At 44.8% G+C, this 18,449-nt stretch overlaps 1 protein-coding gene across 4 annotated transcripts in view; it reads left to right on the forward strand.

The window, feature by feature from the left end:
- The window catches only part of RHBDF2 (rhomboid 5 homolog 2), an 81,109-nt gene that overhangs the window by 26,413 nt on the left and 36,247 nt on the right, over positions 1–18,449 (forward strand). For all 4 annotated transcript variants that reach the window (XM_072990482.2, XM_072990484.2, XM_072990483.2 and 1 more), the window contains exons 2-3: positions 10,512–10,664; positions 12,630–12,760. In XM_072990482.2, the coding sequence (XP_072846583.2) occupies positions 10,536–10,664; positions 12,630–12,760 (260 nt within the window). In that variant the 5' untranslated portion in view covers positions 10,512–10,535. The remainder of the gene's footprint in view (positions 1–10,511; positions 10,665–12,629; positions 12,761–18,449) is intronic.

An 18,449-nucleotide genomic window follows, 5' to 3' on the forward strand; every position in this document is an offset into this window, starting at 1 on the left:
TTGAGATCTGTGATTGTCTGGACTGTGGTACACAGAACTATTTCTGCTTAGCATCTTCTGGCTTGTCTCATATTTTATGGGTTAGAAAAGTAAAACATTCAAGAGTCTTAGAAGCTTTGTGTCAGCTACTTCAGTTTGCATCTCTCACATGTTCTTGGTAATAAATAGTACTGTGCCCAAACACTTGTCTAAATTTCATTTTGACAACTTGTTCAAGAGAAATGCTGAGTTGCAAACATAAGGCCTCCGTTTGCTTGATAGAAGTGTTTCTGTGGTATGTAAATCTAGGATAGTTTATATAGTATTCTGACAGTGGGGGGGGTGCATTTATTATATAACTATGGTGTGTGTACATTTCTGGCTCAAAATAATAACACTCGGTAGTATTTCTCACACCCCTTCCAGCAGCATGATGGAAGCTTGAAGCTTCCCTGTCCTCTGGCAAGGACAGGCCAGGAATGCTTCCCTGGAATTTCTTTCAGGCTATGTAAACAGGTGTAGCAACTCCAGTTGGCTCCTGAGGGAACCATGTCATGGCTTGTTGAGCGAAACCTCTAGTGGGCAGGGATTTCAACTGAATTCCTTGAGGTAATGAGAGGGAGGAGGAGTGCTTATCTTTATTACTTTGAAAAAGTAAACCCAGTTGCTTTCCATTGATAAGATTTACCATTGCTCTTTCTTAAAAAATTTCTGGAGCAGATTCCTGCCTTGGCATAGATTGTCACTTACTGGGGCCTCTTTCAAAAAGAGAAAAGTCCACAAAAAATATTGGCTGTTAGTTGTGCCTGTAACTCCGAACGCTCATGATTTGGGAAGGATGAGAAAGATTCTGCAGTTACTAAAGATTGGGAACTTATTAAATAGTATAAGGTAAATGATAAGATTGTGACTGCTGCATAAATGGTGTGATTGTGCTGACCAGCCTCTGTGGCAGATGAGCCTAGATGTTTGGGAATATTATCGAACTTGGAAAAGTTACTCTTCTTAAAAATTTTCCGCTTCCAGAATCCCCTTGCCAGAAAGGCTATTGGGGTTCTAGTAAAAATAGTAATGTTTTCTGAGGTCTGTGAAGTGGGAAAGTCTTGCACTGTTCACAAAGCGCCTGCTGCCTCCGTCCGTGCCCTGTTTCCTACATCCCAAACAGATGTCCATCAGCTGCACATCAAGGTATTCCCTGTTGCTGTTTTTCCAGAGGAAGTTTGTGGTAGCCAGTCTGTGCATCACTTTTTTCCTACCGGGAGAAGAGTGGTGGTGGATGTCATAAGACAGTTGGATTTCACAGAGGACAGAAAAGGAGCCTAGCTGTTCGCTTATGAACATTTTGCCTTCTCTCAAGACCTGGACAGGGAAGTGAGTTGCTGAATGGGCAGGGCCAAAGGAAGAATGACGGTGAGTGGCCCCCGCGCCTTATGGAAAATTCAGACTTTGTCAGTTCAACAGTCATGGGGCAGGGAAAGTTTGGGAAAAGACAGTAATGTATGTAAGGTAGTCACTTAATGATTACATGACATCAAGTTGAGTCCGACTTATGAGGACCCTTTCCAGGGTTTTCTAGGTGTAAAGTAGTCAGAAGTGATTTTCTGTTCCCTTCTTCTGGTGGCATTCTTGGACTGGGCAGCTTGCCCAAAGCAAGAAGGGACAGTGGGTAATTGTAACTTACAAACCCTGGCTCCACAGCCAAATGCTCAGTTCACTGAACTTATCTAGCCAGCCAAAGTGACCACATCACAAAAAAAGAACAAAAGGTAACAGTGATACACATGCAATTGCATCCCCTGATTTATATGTGCAGGTGCAGAATTAAGGGATTAGAATCAAGGAGGAATTACAGTGCCTCTCCATAGTAAGGAAGACGATGAGCACATGAGCTGAGTGCCTTCTTGAATCTGAGGTTTCGGTGGTCCTGACTATCTGTGAACCATGTCAGTGCCCATGATCCTAAAGGTTTTTTAAACAGAACTTGGCTCTCTGGGGTATCTTCAGAAGAAGGGTTTCCCTGTGGCAACTCTTGAAATGGAGGGCTCTCCTCCTTAAAAAGACACTCAACCATCCTAAGTATAAGGTTGAGCCTTCCATGCCTCACTGATGGGACAGAGGAGGAGGAAGAGGCAGCATCCCTAAAAGAGTGGCAAAGTGCAACTTGGGGAATCACCTCTCTTTATGCTTCCTGTAAATAAACAAAGAATTGGAAACAGAGCAAAGACTGGACCTTTAGCCTTCCCCGTTCTTTCTCTCTCTCTCTCACATCCTGTACCTACATCGTCATATCCCTCTCCCTCCTGGTGCCAGAAGGAGTCGTTCAGGAGTTCTCCCCATGGTTCCTTCTGCTCCTCTAGACCACATGTGGGCAACCTGTGACCTTCCAGCTGTTGGTAGACTTTGACTCTCATGATTCCTCACCGTCACCTCTCCTGAGGCATAAGGGCAGCTGCAGTTTAGCAATCTGCAGGGCGGTTGGTTTCTGTTACCCAGAGCAGAGTTGGGTTTGCCCTGAAAGACCATGGTTTCCTTTCCAGCAGGATTAGCTCTTCAGAGCTTAAAACCATGGGTTCAGCCCCAACTAAGAGGAAAGCCTTGTAGTGCTACCTCGCCCTTCTCCTTGTCTGTGGTTAATTTTTGAGGAGAAAGAGTGGTAAGAGGCAAAGATTGGCCCAGAGGGTTATCTTTGGGGGGGGGGGGATTACAGCTATAATTCTGAATGTTTTAGGCCTAAAAAGGAACTTCTCTCGCTTCTGCTGTGTACTTTACTATAGTGTCTCATCCCTCTTAGCAGCCCCAGACCAATTGCATCCCCTGACACTTTTGGACTCGTGGAGCTTGGAGTCGTGGTCTTCACACACCTGTGGCTGAGTCCTCAAAGACTCCAAGATGTAAACCAGCCCTCACAAGAGTGAGTGGCAACTGGCAACCATACAAAGATTGACTGGCCAAGCACCAGCTGACATAAAACAGCTGGTCCTGGAGTGCATTCCTCTGGGTTGCCACTTCTTGGTGCCCTGTTTTGAGGGTGTGAGGCTTTCGTTTGTGCTGTGGGTCGAACATCAAGTCAGGCTTTATATGCTTTGTCTTGCCACCCTGTCGTGTTTGCTTGCCTCCCACAAGTCCAGGGACTTTGTGTGGAATCTTGTATATTACTTTATATGTTCTCTTAAGCTGGCCCTGCGTTCACTGTCGTGGCTCGCTGCAGTGAACAGGGTAAGCCTTTCCATTGTTATGGAAACCAGCTGAAATATGTCAGCAATGTGGCAGCATGGGCAGGGGCTCACAGACATCTGCTGCTGACCCTGTTCAGATGAACTGCCCTGTGATCTGTTGTTGTTTTGCCTTGAGTGACCTTCTCTCTCACCGCCCCTGCGCCTCCCAGCTCCTTCTCTTGCACCAGATTGCAGCTGCCGTATATCTGGCTTTTTTTTTCTGCCTTCCTTGCTAACAGAGAACAAATCTCTCTCCCCTGTCTCCCTCCAGGAATGGTGAAAGGTAAACTTCCTCTCCTGTTTTGATGCTTTCCACTCTCTCCTCCTTTTTTTTGCTGCTGGGTCCATGCCAAGCTAGTAGCTCTACAGTATGTAAGGAGAATGCACATATATCGAGCACCGAGGGTTGCGTGTGCATTTTATTTTTCTCTATATTACTTGATCGTGCAGCTTTGAGGAATTATTGCCATCAAAGTTCAGCAGCCTTGCTAAGTTTTTGATGCATGGGGCCAAGTAAAATGTCTTTGCTTGATGGTTATTAACCATCGGCCAAAGCTTATGAATAGTCCAGTGGCTGCAAACCCTTGGCAAGAAAAAGCAAAGGAAGCTTGGGAAATAAAGATGAGTAATAAAATGCAGTGTTGCTTCAGAGGATTAACAACATTAGCTTGTAGTTAAATTCCATATGCAATCTGAAATAAATATTACTTCCTGATTTATCCTTGCCATAATTAAATAATAGCACCCAGCAGCAAATTCTGTAGTGGTTTATAATAGCCACTGCCTAATGAGCTCTGTAGACTGCTTGCAGACCACCTGTCAGACTCATGCTCCAATGCAGCTTTCACATTTTTTTTTTTGCTTTATTGCTCAGTTGTTGGTTTTGAGGCTGAGACACATGGCTTGCCCACCCCAGGTACTGCTCTGCACAGCTGATGGTTACATTATGAAGTTCACTGCTGTTAAGACGCATTGATGGCCGCCAGTGTGGTCAGTGTTAAAAGGGCTAGACAGCTCATGGAGGATAAGGCTCTTAATGGCTGCTGGTCAAGATGGCTATGTATTGATTGTCTCTGGTGTGAGGGTCAGTAGATATCTGAGTACCAGTTGCTGAGAAAAATAATACCCAGGGAGGACTGCTGTGTTTATGTCTTACTTGTGTACTTCTGTAGACAAGGGACAGAAAGCCTTTTGGCCCAGCATGTGTTCTGGACTACACCACCCATAGTCTCTCACCATTGGCTGTGCGGACTGTGGGTTCAGGGATTTGAAGTCCCAAGATATCTAGAGCACCAAAATTTCCACATACCTGCCTTTTGACTACTCAGTAAAGAGAGAGTCTTAAGCTAGACTGGCCTTTGCTCCAGCAGGGTGCCTCTTGCATCCTTATAGATTTAATAGATGAGTCTCTAGTCTAGAGCATGTAGGGTTGCATAAAAGTTTGTCGCCAGAACCCACACCTGACACCCAAACAACTGCATGTACACAAGTCCCTGCTTTTTCTCACATCCTAACTATCTGGTAACAGGAAGCCAGACATGTGGGAAAAGGCATCAGGGGAATGGCCATTGTGGGCTTGAAGGCCGCACATGTTAAAAGCTACAGGAGTGCATCTATCTGGTCCTTCAAATTACCTCTGTGTTGGGTTGCAGCCTAAGTTGAGAAATAGCTCAAGCACCACTTGATTTTTCTTGTTACATTTCTGTTCCCTTCATCTTGTGAGAAAGCCCAACTCAGGAAAGTGCATGTGGAGTTGTATTTAGAAAAGCAGTGGCGCCTCTTGCATCAGTCCCGAGGGCCCCCAGTATTACAGGCATCGGTTGCATTCCTCTTTGTGGCTTGGTATCGACTTGCATAAACATTTTCTTTCCTTCAAGACTCAATGCATTATAGATGAGACTAGCAGCTAGTGCTTCCATCCCTTGATGCTTCCTTGGCAGGAGCACCGTTTGGTTGCCTGCCCAAAAAGCTTTTGACTGTTTCGATACAGGATACCTGTTCTGAATGCTTGCAGTGTTTGATCATCTATTAAATACTCCCCTCCTGAGAGGCACCCCCTTACACATGTTATGATTGCATCTCACTTGATATTGTTAGGATATCTGTAAGTTGCTCCCAAGAGATACTAGCTTAAAAATGCTGTGGATCTGCTCCAAGGGAGAAGAGGGGATCTTGCTGTAAGATAGTTAGAAAATCAACAATGCTATTTCATTTGTTTGTTTATTTGTGCGATTATTTATTTCAAAAATGCGATCAGGAGCATTTAAAATAAAGCATTTGAAACATCATAAAAGAACTAATCTATTAAGATAAGCTTTAAAGGGCAATTCTAGAATTATTATGTGCCGTCAAGTTGCTTTTGACATGGATCAGTCCTGTAAATTAATGAATTCCAGAAGGTCCTGTCATTAACGGTCCTGCTCAGGTCTTTCACACCAAAGACCATGGCTTCTTTTAGTGAGTTAACCCATCATATATTCAGTCTTCCTCTTTTGCTGTTGCTTTCCTTTTCCTCCCCCTGTCATCTGTATGTCCAAAGTATTGACACTTTGAATTTAGTCATTTTAGCATGTAGTAAGAGTTGCAGCATCTAAATCAGGGGTCATCATATTCCTCTGGATCTCCAGATTTTATTGGACTACAAGTGCCAGTGGTCATAACAAATGGAGGTGTGGGTGAGGGGAGATACAGCCCAGCAGTATTGGCTGCGCCACATATTTCTCTAAGTCTGATCTAAATAAACAGGTGAAAAAATTTAAAGCTAAAAACACCAGAAAAGCTGAGGAAAACAAAAAAAAGCCAGATTGGTTGTTGCGGGACCCTCTTTGGGAAAATTATTCAAAACCTGAAACACCGATTTGGGGGGGGGGGGGGAATCCTTTTCTTCAGGAAAGAAGAATGCTGCACAGATGACTAAAGCTGCAAATGGTCAAGTCGCCCTTCTTGACACATGACTATACGCACCATCATCTCCACCCTGCACAGGCCACGCTGAGTGGAGATGTTGGGACTGTCAGGTTGTGGAAAGTTGGCTGAGGTCTACGTAGTAGTGGAAGGAAAAGAGAAACATTTGGGCTCAGAAGCTGTGCCATGAAAACCATGGTTTGATCCCTGACATTTACAGCCGTCATAACAAAGCCATCTGCTTATCATGTTTACATTTGAACTTTACATAGAAATACTACAGGGTTGTACTTGGCCTTGCTGTTTGCAGTTTTATTCTTCAGTACCCACACAGTAAGACTTGATGGTGCCACAAAAAATAGTTGTTTATATCAGGAGACTAGCCAAGAAAGCATAAAGAGTTTGGTGCTACCCTCTCGTGGCCATTTCTTTCATTACTGATGATGAGTTTGCTTTCAGGTCTCTGTGGAAGGAAACAACAGGGAAGGTGAAATTGTCTTTTGAATACACTCTTTTGCAATTGATGACTCAGAACTTTTCCATGCAAATAGCAGAGGACAAGTTAAATGTTGTTATTTTACCTCATTCTTGCCTCCCATTTGCTGTGTCTGTATCTTACGTTATGTGCCTGTCACTCGATCTGTCACTCTATCTATTGCCCATTTACTGTGTCTCAAAAGTCAACCGTTCATGCTGAGCAGCCTGTGTGATGGGGCTGGGGATACAGGTTGCCTCTCTGTATCTTCTTTTCTGCATACCTGCATACTGCTGAAATCAGAAGTGGAAGTGTTTGGGACAGAATCCCACAAAATGCTCTGTTCTGAAGCCTTACAGGGCTGTGTGTTGTGAAGGGACTCTCTTCTGGCATCCTTCTGCATCATAGTGCTCCCACAGTGGCCTCCAAAGTTGGGGAACAGCTGCGACAGTGGAGGTAGGTTTTGCCCCAGAAGATTTGTAGGGGGACAGTGCAGTCCCCTAGTACCATGAAGTTGTCCACCCATACTTTATGAGAAGCATCCTGGTGGGCACATGAGCAGTATTGCAACACATGAGTGGTAAGAGACCTTGAAATCCCTTCTCGAATTTCTAGATATTGCTGTTGTTTGGATGTCCAGCAGGTTCCTGATTTCAGGACTTAGCCCTACCATTAGGTGGAATGAACCACTTCAGTCTACAAATGCTGGAGGAGAGGGTACTTGAACCATCCATCCATCAGGAGTTCCTTATTGGTATTGAACAGAGCTTTCATATGGAGCTTTGGTACAGCTGACAAATTGGAGCAAGTTCAGGGGAGTGCAACAAGAATAATCAGTGGGCTAGAAACCAAGCCCCCTGATGATCCTTGAGAAAGTCAGCCTTGAGAAAAGACTGAAAGAACTCGGCATGTTTAGACTTTAGAAAAGAAGACTGGGAGGAAATATGGGAACACTTTTCAAATACAGTACTTGAAAGGCTGTCATACAGAGGAGGGGCAGGGTCTGTTCTCGGTCATCCCAGAGTGCAGAACGCGCAACAATGGGCTCAAGTTACAAGAAGCCAGATTTCAGATAAATATCAGGAAAAACTTCCTGTTAGAGCAGTACAAAAATTGAATCAGTTACCTCAAGAGATGCTGAGTGCTCCAACACTGGAGGCATTCAAGAGAAATTTAGACAATCACCTGGCCGATATCCTTGTATTCCTGCATTGAGCAGTGGGTTGCACTCAGTGGCCTTATAGTCCCCTTCCAATTTTAATCTATGATCCTATGAACTCATCTTAGACCCCTAAACAATCTTTTGGCTTCAGGTACAGTGGAGGACAATTTCTCCCATAACTATGTTGAAGTAAGATGCAAGTTCCTATCTTGTTAGCTTCTGCGCACGGAAATGGGAAGGGATCATCATCTTGTCTTTTGCCTTAGGCAGCAAAATAACTTGGGTTGGTCCTGAGCAAAGTAGCCTGTGTTGGTGTTTCTGTTGGGCCTTCTGTTTGCATTATATTTCCATACTTTCCACACTTGCTCTCTCCCTTTTTTTTGGAAAACCATAAGTCCAGAAATTCAGTAGTCCCAATTTCTAACAATGAATTTCGCCTATTAGACATGAAGCTTGTCTGGGTTTTAATAGTGGAAAAGCATGAGGGCCAGACCTGGTTGGAACGGCCCAACTGAAAGGCTGAATGGAGTGCCCTGATTGCATTTTTGATGCAATATTGAAGCCACTGCCCACAGATAGTAGATCTGACCGTTCACTCTCCTGAATGGCTCTGTCTGCCTTTCCACAGTTTCTGAAGTTCAGGCTCAAGAGCGATGGCCTACTGGGGAGGGTTTCAGCCTCGTACTGATACTGCTACAGTTCCTAGGTTTTTTTTTTTAAATCTATCAGTTAACTAACAAATCATGAATGATGATGCCAAATCAGAAATGCAAATCTTTCGCTTCCAAACTGGTTTCAAACCATGTTTACAATAAAGTTTTCAAATTGTAGGTCTTACGCTAGGGATAACACAAACATTGTTTGATCCGTTGTGGTATTTCAGTGGAGGCTTAGAGGCAACTGTGTCCATGATCTGAAATCTACAGTAACTAGATCTCCATCAGCTTTGCTACCCAAAAGATTTTGTGGTCTGGCCACTAATGTAACCTGTCTCCTTGGGCCAGCTGTGCTGGTGTTTTGGCCCTTTTTGTGCTACTATTGACAGGTCGTTGGGCTCTTAGACAGCCTAACCTAAATAACTCCAACTGCAAAGTGGTGAGACCGTTTAAGAGCTGTACTGTAAACCCTAACTGACCTACTGCCTACAGCTAATCCTGTCCAGAGCCTTCTCAACCTTTTCTCCACCCCCCAGCCTGTAGCCATAATAACCTTATTAATATGAATCTTAGCCTGTTGATTGTCCCTTACACCTGCAAAAACAATGGGATCACCAGCTAACCTGAGTAAGCTGGGATAAGCAAAGAAAGCACCTGGGGTTTCCTTGTGTAAACCTGCTTGGACTGATTGGGAAAGAACTTTTGTCCTAAAAATAGTGCAAAAGTGGAACCCATTAAAATTGATTTGGGCCCCCATTTTGGCAATTTGGAAAGCCTTTTTGGCTTAGACTGCTTGAAAGGTCTCCCAGCATGAACCAGAATCTCAGAGACCTTATTTGTTCCTATTGAATGTTATTTGGGAAATCATCACATAACTATAAGACAAGACAATTGTCTTTATGCCAATAAAGGTTTGTCTTGTCTCATACAATCGCAATAACGATTGCAAAAACATCGTCGTGAAGCGATTTCAGCATCAAGCGGGGTAATCGTCAAGCAGGGCACCATTGTAACTATAACATCTGCTCCTCTCTTCTGCCCTGCCCTCCCTCTTTAGCATTAGATTAGATTTGCAAGCACAGATACGTTCTTTCAAAGGATTGAGGTCTGCTAATATTCGGACAAATTGGTGTTGGTTTTTCTGTGCAAGAGTTTTACAATTTGTATGTTTTTTGGGGAAAGAGATTCAATTAGCTCCTTCTTTGGTGACAGTTTGTATGAACATGACAAATGGAGAGGGGAGTACAGAATTTCAAAAAGCTACATTCAGGAAGCTGTTGCTCTGAAGTTGAGTTTTGTTGGTGATTTTAAAAAGATGGGGCCCCCCAGGCCTTAATCCTATTGATATTTCCAGTCTTGGTAGACCTATTGAACCAGTTGTTGAATGGCAAATCAACTCTTAAGTGAATCTTCTCCTAGCAGTGCCTAGCAGTAGGATTGTGACCTAAGAGGGATGTGTGTGTGTGTGTGCATGCGTGCGTGTGTGCGTGTGTGTGCGTGCACATACATACACTATCTGTCTGTCTGTCTGTCTGTCTGTCTGTCTATCTATCTATCTATCTATCTAGTGTGTGTGTATGTGCATGCACACAATGTATGCATATTTAATTGTACTGTATATATGTATGCTTTGCATGCACACACACAAACACATCATAGAGGTGTCCGTCTTAAGTACACTGTAAATATTCAGAACAATAGGCACAGTGGCTACAGAGTTAAATTGAATGGCATTCAGTTAAAGATCGTATATCATAAAGTTTTTGAAGATGCTGGACACAGAATATTGCGCACGACACATATGCCACTCACCACAAAGAGCCCAGCAGAAGCTAAAAGGACTATAATAGTGAGAGATGAAAATAAAAATGGGAAATGTGTGGTCCTCTTGATGGCCACCTCCACCAGCCCTAGCCATGATCTCTAAGTAGCTCAGTTCAGGAGATGCGTTGATCCCTGAGACACCACAGAATCCTTAACGGTTTCTGCTGCCACAGATTAACATGGTTACAAGTTGTCTTTGAGTGATCAGTTTATTTTTAACCCGCCTGCTTTGGTTGAAAGTTTGGCTCAAGAAGCTCTGTGGTGGTATATAACTGAACTTACTTTCTTCACCTCAGGCTGACTAATTCATCCTGTCCAAGATGGCTGACAGTGACAAGAACGGAAGCAGCCGCTCGAGTACCAGCAGCAGCCGCCTACAGAGCAAGAAGCCCCCCAACCTCTCCATCGTCATTCCACCCATGGAGGGAGAAAGTGAAAGCAAAACGACGGTATGAATGACTATATCTGTGCAATCTGATCAGGTTTTCAGTTTCCATTAGTAGGAGACGTGATCTGTACCCGAGGTCTGTGATGTTATACAAATTTCTGTTGGGGTGGGGAAAAGATTATGAATGGAGTGGGGAAAGTAAATTTATTTATATTTATTTATTTATTAAATTTATACCCCGCCCCTCTAGACCATGGTTATGGAGAAGGTGGAGTTACAGAATTCCCTGGTTAGGTGACCTGTTTACTCCAAGCCAATACAAAAGTCATCCTTCCACAGTCATAAACATACAACTCTAATAGTATAATAACATTGCAGTAAAGTTATGGATGTATCTATAACAGCTGAAGAGAGAGATCAGGCTTACAAAGCACTCTGTATATGTACACTCACAAACATTTACTCCTCTCTTAATATATGTTTTTGTATATTCAAAACATGTATTAAGAGAGGAATAATATGTTATAGACATATAGAATATCTATCTATCTATCTATCTATCTATCTAGATAGATTGATTGATTGATTGATTGATTGATTGATTGATTGACTGATTGATTGATTCTAAACATAGACATTTAGAATATGTATGTTATAGACATAGCGTTTTTCAGCTCTTTTTTCAGCCATTTCATAGACCTGTTGGATGAAAAGGAAGTCTTGTGAAGCTGTCTAAATAGAATTACAAAAATATTTCTCTGAAGATGGCGCATGTGTCTAATTTCTATGGTTACTTAGAATATGGAGAGGATGTCTCTTGTTGCTGTTAGGTATCTTAAAAGTTTAGTCTGAGTTCATTGTTTAAGATAGCGATTCCCAATCTTGGGTAACCTAGGTGTTCTTGGACTGCAACTCCCAGAAGTCTTCACCAGCAGCAGCTGTGCTGACTTGGTTTTCTGGGAGTTGCAATCCAAAAACGCGCCTGGGTTACCCAAGATTGTGAATTACTCATCTAAGAGATTGTTTTCCCTCATCTCCTGTCTTAATCTTTAATTAAACTCAAATATAATATACAGTGGTGCCTCGCAAGACGAGTGCTCCATTTTACGACGAAATCACATTACGACAAAGTTTTTGTGATCGCAAAAGCAATCGCAAAATGATGTTTCCTATGGGGGAATTTCGCTTTGTGATGATCGGTTCCCTGCTTTGGGAACCGATTCTCGCAAAACAACGATTTTCCTACAGCTGATCGGCGGTTTCAAAATGGCCGCCGGGTTAAAAAAAAAGGCTCCCCGCTCTTTTCTGGGACGGATTCCTCACTGCACGGGCGGCGAAAATGGCCGCGCTATCGAGGATCTTCACTGGACAGTGAGTTTCAAGCCCATAGGAACGTATTAATCGGGTTTTACTGCCTTTCTATGGGCTTTTTAATTTCGCTTTACGATATTTTCGTTCTACAGCGATTTCGCTGGAACGAATTAACATCGTAATGCGAGGCACCACTGTAATGCAAGATTTTCCTTGCACCAACACATAAAGAAACAACCAGATGTCCTCCCCATTGCTGTCTGGAGGTCCACCAAAGCCCCCATATCTTCTTACCCAGACATATTTCAGTATCCTCCTTTCTGAGGATTTGGCTGTTCAGAGGCTAATGTGGGGTTCAAATTTAATACTTAAGATTTATTAAATCAGCTTTGGAGCTGGGCAACCAGACTTAAGGAGGAACTTAAGGAAGAACAGCTGACTCTGTCAAGAGCCATGTTTGATGAGATCAGGCTTACAAACCCCTGTGTACGTACACTCACAAACACTTACTCCTCTCTTAATAGAAATTTAGTGTGTCTAGCTAAGGACTAGAGAAAATCCTTCTGTTTTTTTCTCTCCTTGATTAAAAAAAATATGATCACTGCTCCATGGTGGACATTTCATAACAGTGTTCCGTGTCTGTCACCATTACATTTCTCTCTCTTTCTCTCTCTCTCTCTCTCTCTCTCTCTTATGGTTTCAATATGTCTTTCAGCTTTTGAAGAAAAACCCAGTTTTACAAAAGAGTGTCAGCCTCCAAGAATCGAGGGTGAAAAGGCAAGACAGCAACTTTGAAAGACATCCTGGCTTACACAGGCAAACCTCGCTATCCCAGAGCATCCGCAAGTAAGGATCTTTGGGCCACCATTTCAGTATTTCCTGGGTTGATAATTTCTTAATAATTTATGAAAACCTTAAAGGGATGTGCTGTTCATGTGACAACAGAATGTTGGATGGTCTGATATTGCTGTTTAGTAGGGGGGTGTATTTTCCGACAGCCTGGTACCCCTTTTTATTTGACTCCAAAACTTAGAGGATGATGCCTCCTTTGCCCTTTGAAAAAAAATTATGGAGGAAATCATGCTGTCAGAAGCCTCTGGAGGAGTGCAGTTTGTCATTTTTATGAATGTCACTTCCCAGGTCCTGTTCTAGGTGAGAAAAAAAAGATTTTTCCAGTATGGGAAATGAAGAAGATTATGTATTCTCGAAGGCTTTCACGGCTGGGATCTGATGGTTGTTTCAGGTTTTTCAGGCTGTTTGGCCATGTTCTGGAGATTTTTCTTCCTAACGTTTCACCAGTTTCTGTGGCTGGCATCTTCAGAGGACAGGAATTCTAGTGGTGGTTTGTGTTTGCTTTGTTGAATTTCCAAGATGCTTCCCCACCACCATTATGTTAAAAAAAAACCTGGTTGCTTGTCTAATAATAAGCATGGCTTATATGACACATGTTGGATACCTGTTCTTCGTCGTGGTCTTCTGTGAATGCACACAAAAGGGTTAATCCAGCGCCAGCGTCGAACCTCTCGGAATATTCTCGAGCTACAAAATAAAAGTAACAATTGTAAGGCTGCTTGTACTGCGCATGCTCCGCCCGCCTCAGCCTCAGTTCCATTTTTCCGCCTAGCGGTTCGGAACTTCTCTTTCGAGCTCCGTGCTAATTCTAGTTATTTCTCCTATTATTTGGCTTTTTGAACTCGGACTGGACTTTGGTTACTGCGACTCTCTCTTTCCCTTGACGCGGACTGTTTTTGGATTTCGCTACGTTTGTTCCTACTTCGGATTTGGCTGCTCTGGTTTTCCCGCCTTTTTGTCTACTCTATACAACGGCTGGCCTATGCCTTCAGGCCCCTTCAGCCGCTGCGTGATCTGCTCTAGGAAGATCCCACACCAGGACCCACACGATCGTTGTCTTTTTTGCTTGGGTCCCTCTCATCTTACCACCTCTTGCAAACATTGTAGGACCTTCACCAGAGCAGCGCTCAAGGCAAGGCAAAAACGCCTTAATTATCATCTGTGGGAGTCCACTTTGTCAGTGACCAGACCCTCAGACTCCGAAATGGTGTCTCCTTCGGCAACCCCACGGTCCGAAGCTACCACCTCTCCTCAACCGGGCCCCTCAAAACCATCATCCAGGCAGACCAAGCCACCCCCGGCCAAGAAGTCGGCCGCTAAGGCGGTCGGATTCCTCCTCAAAGTCGGCGAAATCAAGTAAGGCGAAAGCCCCGACTAAGGCTAAAGACTCGGTGGTCCACCTTCCACCGATTGATGAGTCCCTCCCTTCTCCCATCTTAAAGGATTCATCGAGGGACAGGGAGTACTTGTCGGAGACAGCACCATCTCTGCCTTCTCGACAAGTTGAGCCGGTCGTGCCGCTGCGCATTACTTCCCTGACTCCGAGTCAGCTCGTTGGCGTCACCACGGGCTTGACTTCGGCCCCGCACAGCCCATCGACACATGGGCGGGGATCTCCGGCTCCATCGACCTCGACGTCCACCTCGCCGCGCGGAAAGCGCACGTCGAAGAGGAAGCATGCGTCGTCGACCCGACGCCGAAACAAGCATCGGCGCCATAGACGTTCTTCTTCTTCGTCTGACTCTGAGTCATCTCGTCGGGGCCGACGTCATCGACGTCGCCGACGCTCGACCACCACAAGTTCTTCCTCGACGTCGACCGACAGGCGACGCAAACGTAGGCGGATCAAATATGTTTATGTGTCCTCCTCGACAGAGTCGTCCCCTCCCCGACGTTGACGCATCGAGGCCGGAAAACCTGATGGGCCCCCGCCTCAACAACCCTTGGTACCGTCTTCGGCACCCCTTTCAGTGCCACAACCTTCGACGTCGACCATAGTGGTCCCACTGGAGAAACCTTCGTGCAAGAGGAAAAGGGACGTTTTTTCCTCCGACCCCGATGAGGTTTCGTCCGTCCTGTCTTCTAATTCCGATCAGGAACTGCCCCCGCAAGGGGGTTCAGGTGCCCTCCCAGAAGGGGAGACGGTGGGATCAGATATTGGCGATGCCAACGTATCTTCCCCCTCGGAGGACTTTTCGTCCTATTCTCAGATGCTGTCACGTCTGGCTAAGACTTTGAAGTTAGAGGTGGATCAACCTGCTCCTGCGACAGAAGATCTCATGTTTGGTGACATCAATCGGGAGAGATCTGCCCCACCCAGCCTTACTTTCGTCCCAGCCATCATGGACATTGTTAAAGAGTATTGGGGACAGCCATCTGACACGCCTTCCTTACCGCACAGAACAGAGAACTTTTATCGGGTACATTGGCCAGATACTAAGTTCTTGACCAAGCACCTGATTCCTAACTCTTTGATTGTTGAGACTAGTTGTACAAGGCCCACTGGAAAGTCTCATGTTACGCCTACCAACAAGGAAGGCAAGAAATTGGAAATCATAGGACGCAAGATCTATTCCTTAGTCGCCTTTTCTCTCAAGTTGGTTAGCTATCAAACTGCCCTGGCTGCTTACCAGAAGCAATTATGGTTGAAGGTTCTTCCCGGGCTCAAACTTATTCCGCAGGAAGTCAGACAAACCTTTCTCAATTTCTATGAGGAAGCGCAAACAGTCTCAAAGCATCAACGACTGTCAACCAGGCACGCCGCTGAAGCCACAGCTAGAATTCTTATGTCAGCTATTACCATCCGCAGGCATGCTTGGCTGAGAGCCGCCAACATCTTGGAAGACGTCAAAACTAAGGTGGAAAGCCTCCCCTTTGATGCTACAGGCTTATTCAACGAGAAGACGGATACGCACTTGGAGGAACTCCACAAGGCCAAAAAGACAGCCAGGTCCTACTCTATTCAGCCGCAGCCTCGGTTTCACAGATACCAGTGGCGCAAATCTTATGCTCAGTACCAGCAGTCGTCTCAACAATTTAGGGGCTATAAGAACTTACCTCAACATCGATCTTCTCGGGCTTCTTCTTCTGCTCCCAGCTACAGGTCTCAGGCTTCGCAGCGCAGGCAATCCTTCAAAGCTCCTGCCAAGAAATCTAAGCGTTATCTTTGACTGTCACAACATCAGTTTCTCAGGTTTCACCGGTACAAGGCTTTTTCCCTTTCTTTCAAATTGGCGCACCATTACAAGTGACTCTTGGGTTTTGAGCATCATCGAACACGGTTACACCCTGGAGTTTACAGAGTTACCTCCACTAGGGTATATATGTCACACCTCTTTCGATATTGCCCTGGAGGACGAAATCGCCTCACTCTTACAAAAGAATGCCATTCAGCCCGTACCCATAGAAGATCTAAGCAACGGGTTTTACTCCAGATATTTCGCCGTGTTAAAAAAGGACGGAGGCATAAGGCCCATCCTAGACCTAAGGTCGCTGAACACTTACCTTCATCCTCGCCGCTTCCGCATGGTAACACTGGAATCCATCTTGCCCCTGCTGAAAAGAAACAACTGGTTTATGGTCATAGACCTCAAAGATGCTTATTTTCACATTTCCATTCACCCACAACATTGAAAATATCTTCGTTTTCTGTTTCAGGGAACCATTTATCAGTTCCTGGCGCTCCCGTTCGGGCTGTCAACAGCTCCCAGGACGTTCATGAAGGTGATGGCGCCAGTAGCGGCTTATCTGCGTCTTCGGGGTGTTCACATCTACCCGTATATAGACGACTGGCTGCTGGTGTCTCAGTCACGGAGGCAAGCCCTCAGGGACGTCAGCTTGGTCCTCCAACTGTTGCCACAACTGGGACATACCCTGAACACGGACAAATCTCATCTTGTACCATCCAGGGTGGCTCACTATATAGGTGCTCGTTTGGACGCAAACAGAGCAAGGATATTTTTACCCAAAGAAAGTATTCGTAAGATTCAGAGGGCTGTGTGGAAGTTTCGGCCACGGGCGCATGTTACAGCCAGACTTGCTCAACATCTCTTAGGCCTTATGGCCTCTACAACACCTGCAGTGTCTCATGCGCAACTCAAGCTCCGATCCCTTCAGTCATGGTTCCTCACCCTGTTCGATCCCATGACGGACAGTCAGCGCAAGCGACTTTGGGTGACCCTGGAACTTGCCAAACAGCTTCGTTGGTGGTCCCATTCTCCGAATCTGAGCATAGGCAGACCCTTCAAACCACTGCGTTTAATGGTGCAGGTGACCACAAATGCCAGTACAACAGGCTGGGGGGCCCATTGTGGCCAACATACAGCTCATGCTCTCTGGACCAAACAGGAGATAAACTTGCACATAAATCATTTGGAGTTGGTAGCTGTCATAAAGGCCTTGCGAGCGTTTCTCCCCATGGTGCAGGGTCGTGGTGTCCAGCTCATAACAGACAACACCACGACCATGCATTACATAAACAAACAAGGGGGGACGCACTCCCAGTCGCTACTTCTTCTCGCTGTCCATCTCTGGGAGTGGTGCTGCCTACACCACATTTTTCCTGTGGCGGTGCGTGTTTCAACGAGAGACAATGCCCTTGCGGATCATCTCAGTCGTCTCCCGTATCAAACGCACAAATGGGAACTGAATCAACAAGTGTTCCAGGATCTGTGTCGTCGATGGGGTACCCCAACAGTAGACATCTTTGCATCTCATCTGAGTTTAATAGCTCTTAATGAAATAATATTAACAATTAAGTTTTAACGAACTAAAGAATAATCAGTTGCAGGATCACATCAGCATAATTCTATAATGTTCCCCCCCGAAAATTCTCCCGCCCAAGAAGAGTCTCCTCCGCTCTATAGGTACTCCTTGCCAACACTATCTGTTCTGGCTGCTGTTTATATCCTTTACCAATGTTATCTTTCCCATCAGCTGTCAGCTATTTTATTTTGCTAGGCTGGTAGTTTATGGTCCTATATAAATGGTCAAAATATTTTAAGTGGAAAAATTTGCTTTTTTTAATTTTTACCAGGGTGGCAACGTACTAACCCTGTAAATTATGAGGCTGGCGAGTTGCCCCTATGGCAGGCACCAGCTTTTGTTCAGGTGAACTGGATTAGTGCACCTGAAAGATAAAAGATACTATGCCAGTGTAAAACTAAAGGGGTACCGTATTTTTCCATGTATAAAACAACACTTTTTCCTAAAATAATTAGAGGGAAAATTGAGGGTCGCTTTATACACAGAAGTAAGGAGGGAGGGAGGGATCAAAGTGCCTTGAAATAGCTTTCCCCCTCCATTTTCTTGTGAGGAAAGTGCTTTCCCCCACCACTTTCTTTGCAAAAAGCTGCTTTTCCCTCACAGAAAGTGGAGGGGGAAAGCACTTTCCTCTCAAGAAAGTGGAGGGGGAAAGAAGGAATCACTTTCCTCCTCCATTTTCTTGCAGGAATAGTGCTTTTCCCCTCCAATTTCTTTGTAAAAAGCTGCTTTCCGCCTCCACTTTTTGTGAGGGGGAAAAGCAGCTTTTTGCAAAGAAAAAAAATGGGGGTTAGAAAAGTGGGGGGGAGCATCTTATACATGGGGGCGTCTTATACATGGAAAAATACGGCAAGTCATAGGTCCAGCAGGTATTCTACATCAGCAAATGCCGCCTACTGGTTATTTTAACATATTGCAACAT

Source organism: Pogona vitticeps, chromosome 2 (assembly GCF_051106095.1).
Source record: "Pogona vitticeps strain Pit_001003342236 chromosome 2, PviZW2.1, whole genome shotgun sequence".
Classification (NCBI taxonomy): Eukaryota; Metazoa; Chordata; class Lepidosauria; order Squamata; family Agamidae; genus Pogona; species Pogona vitticeps.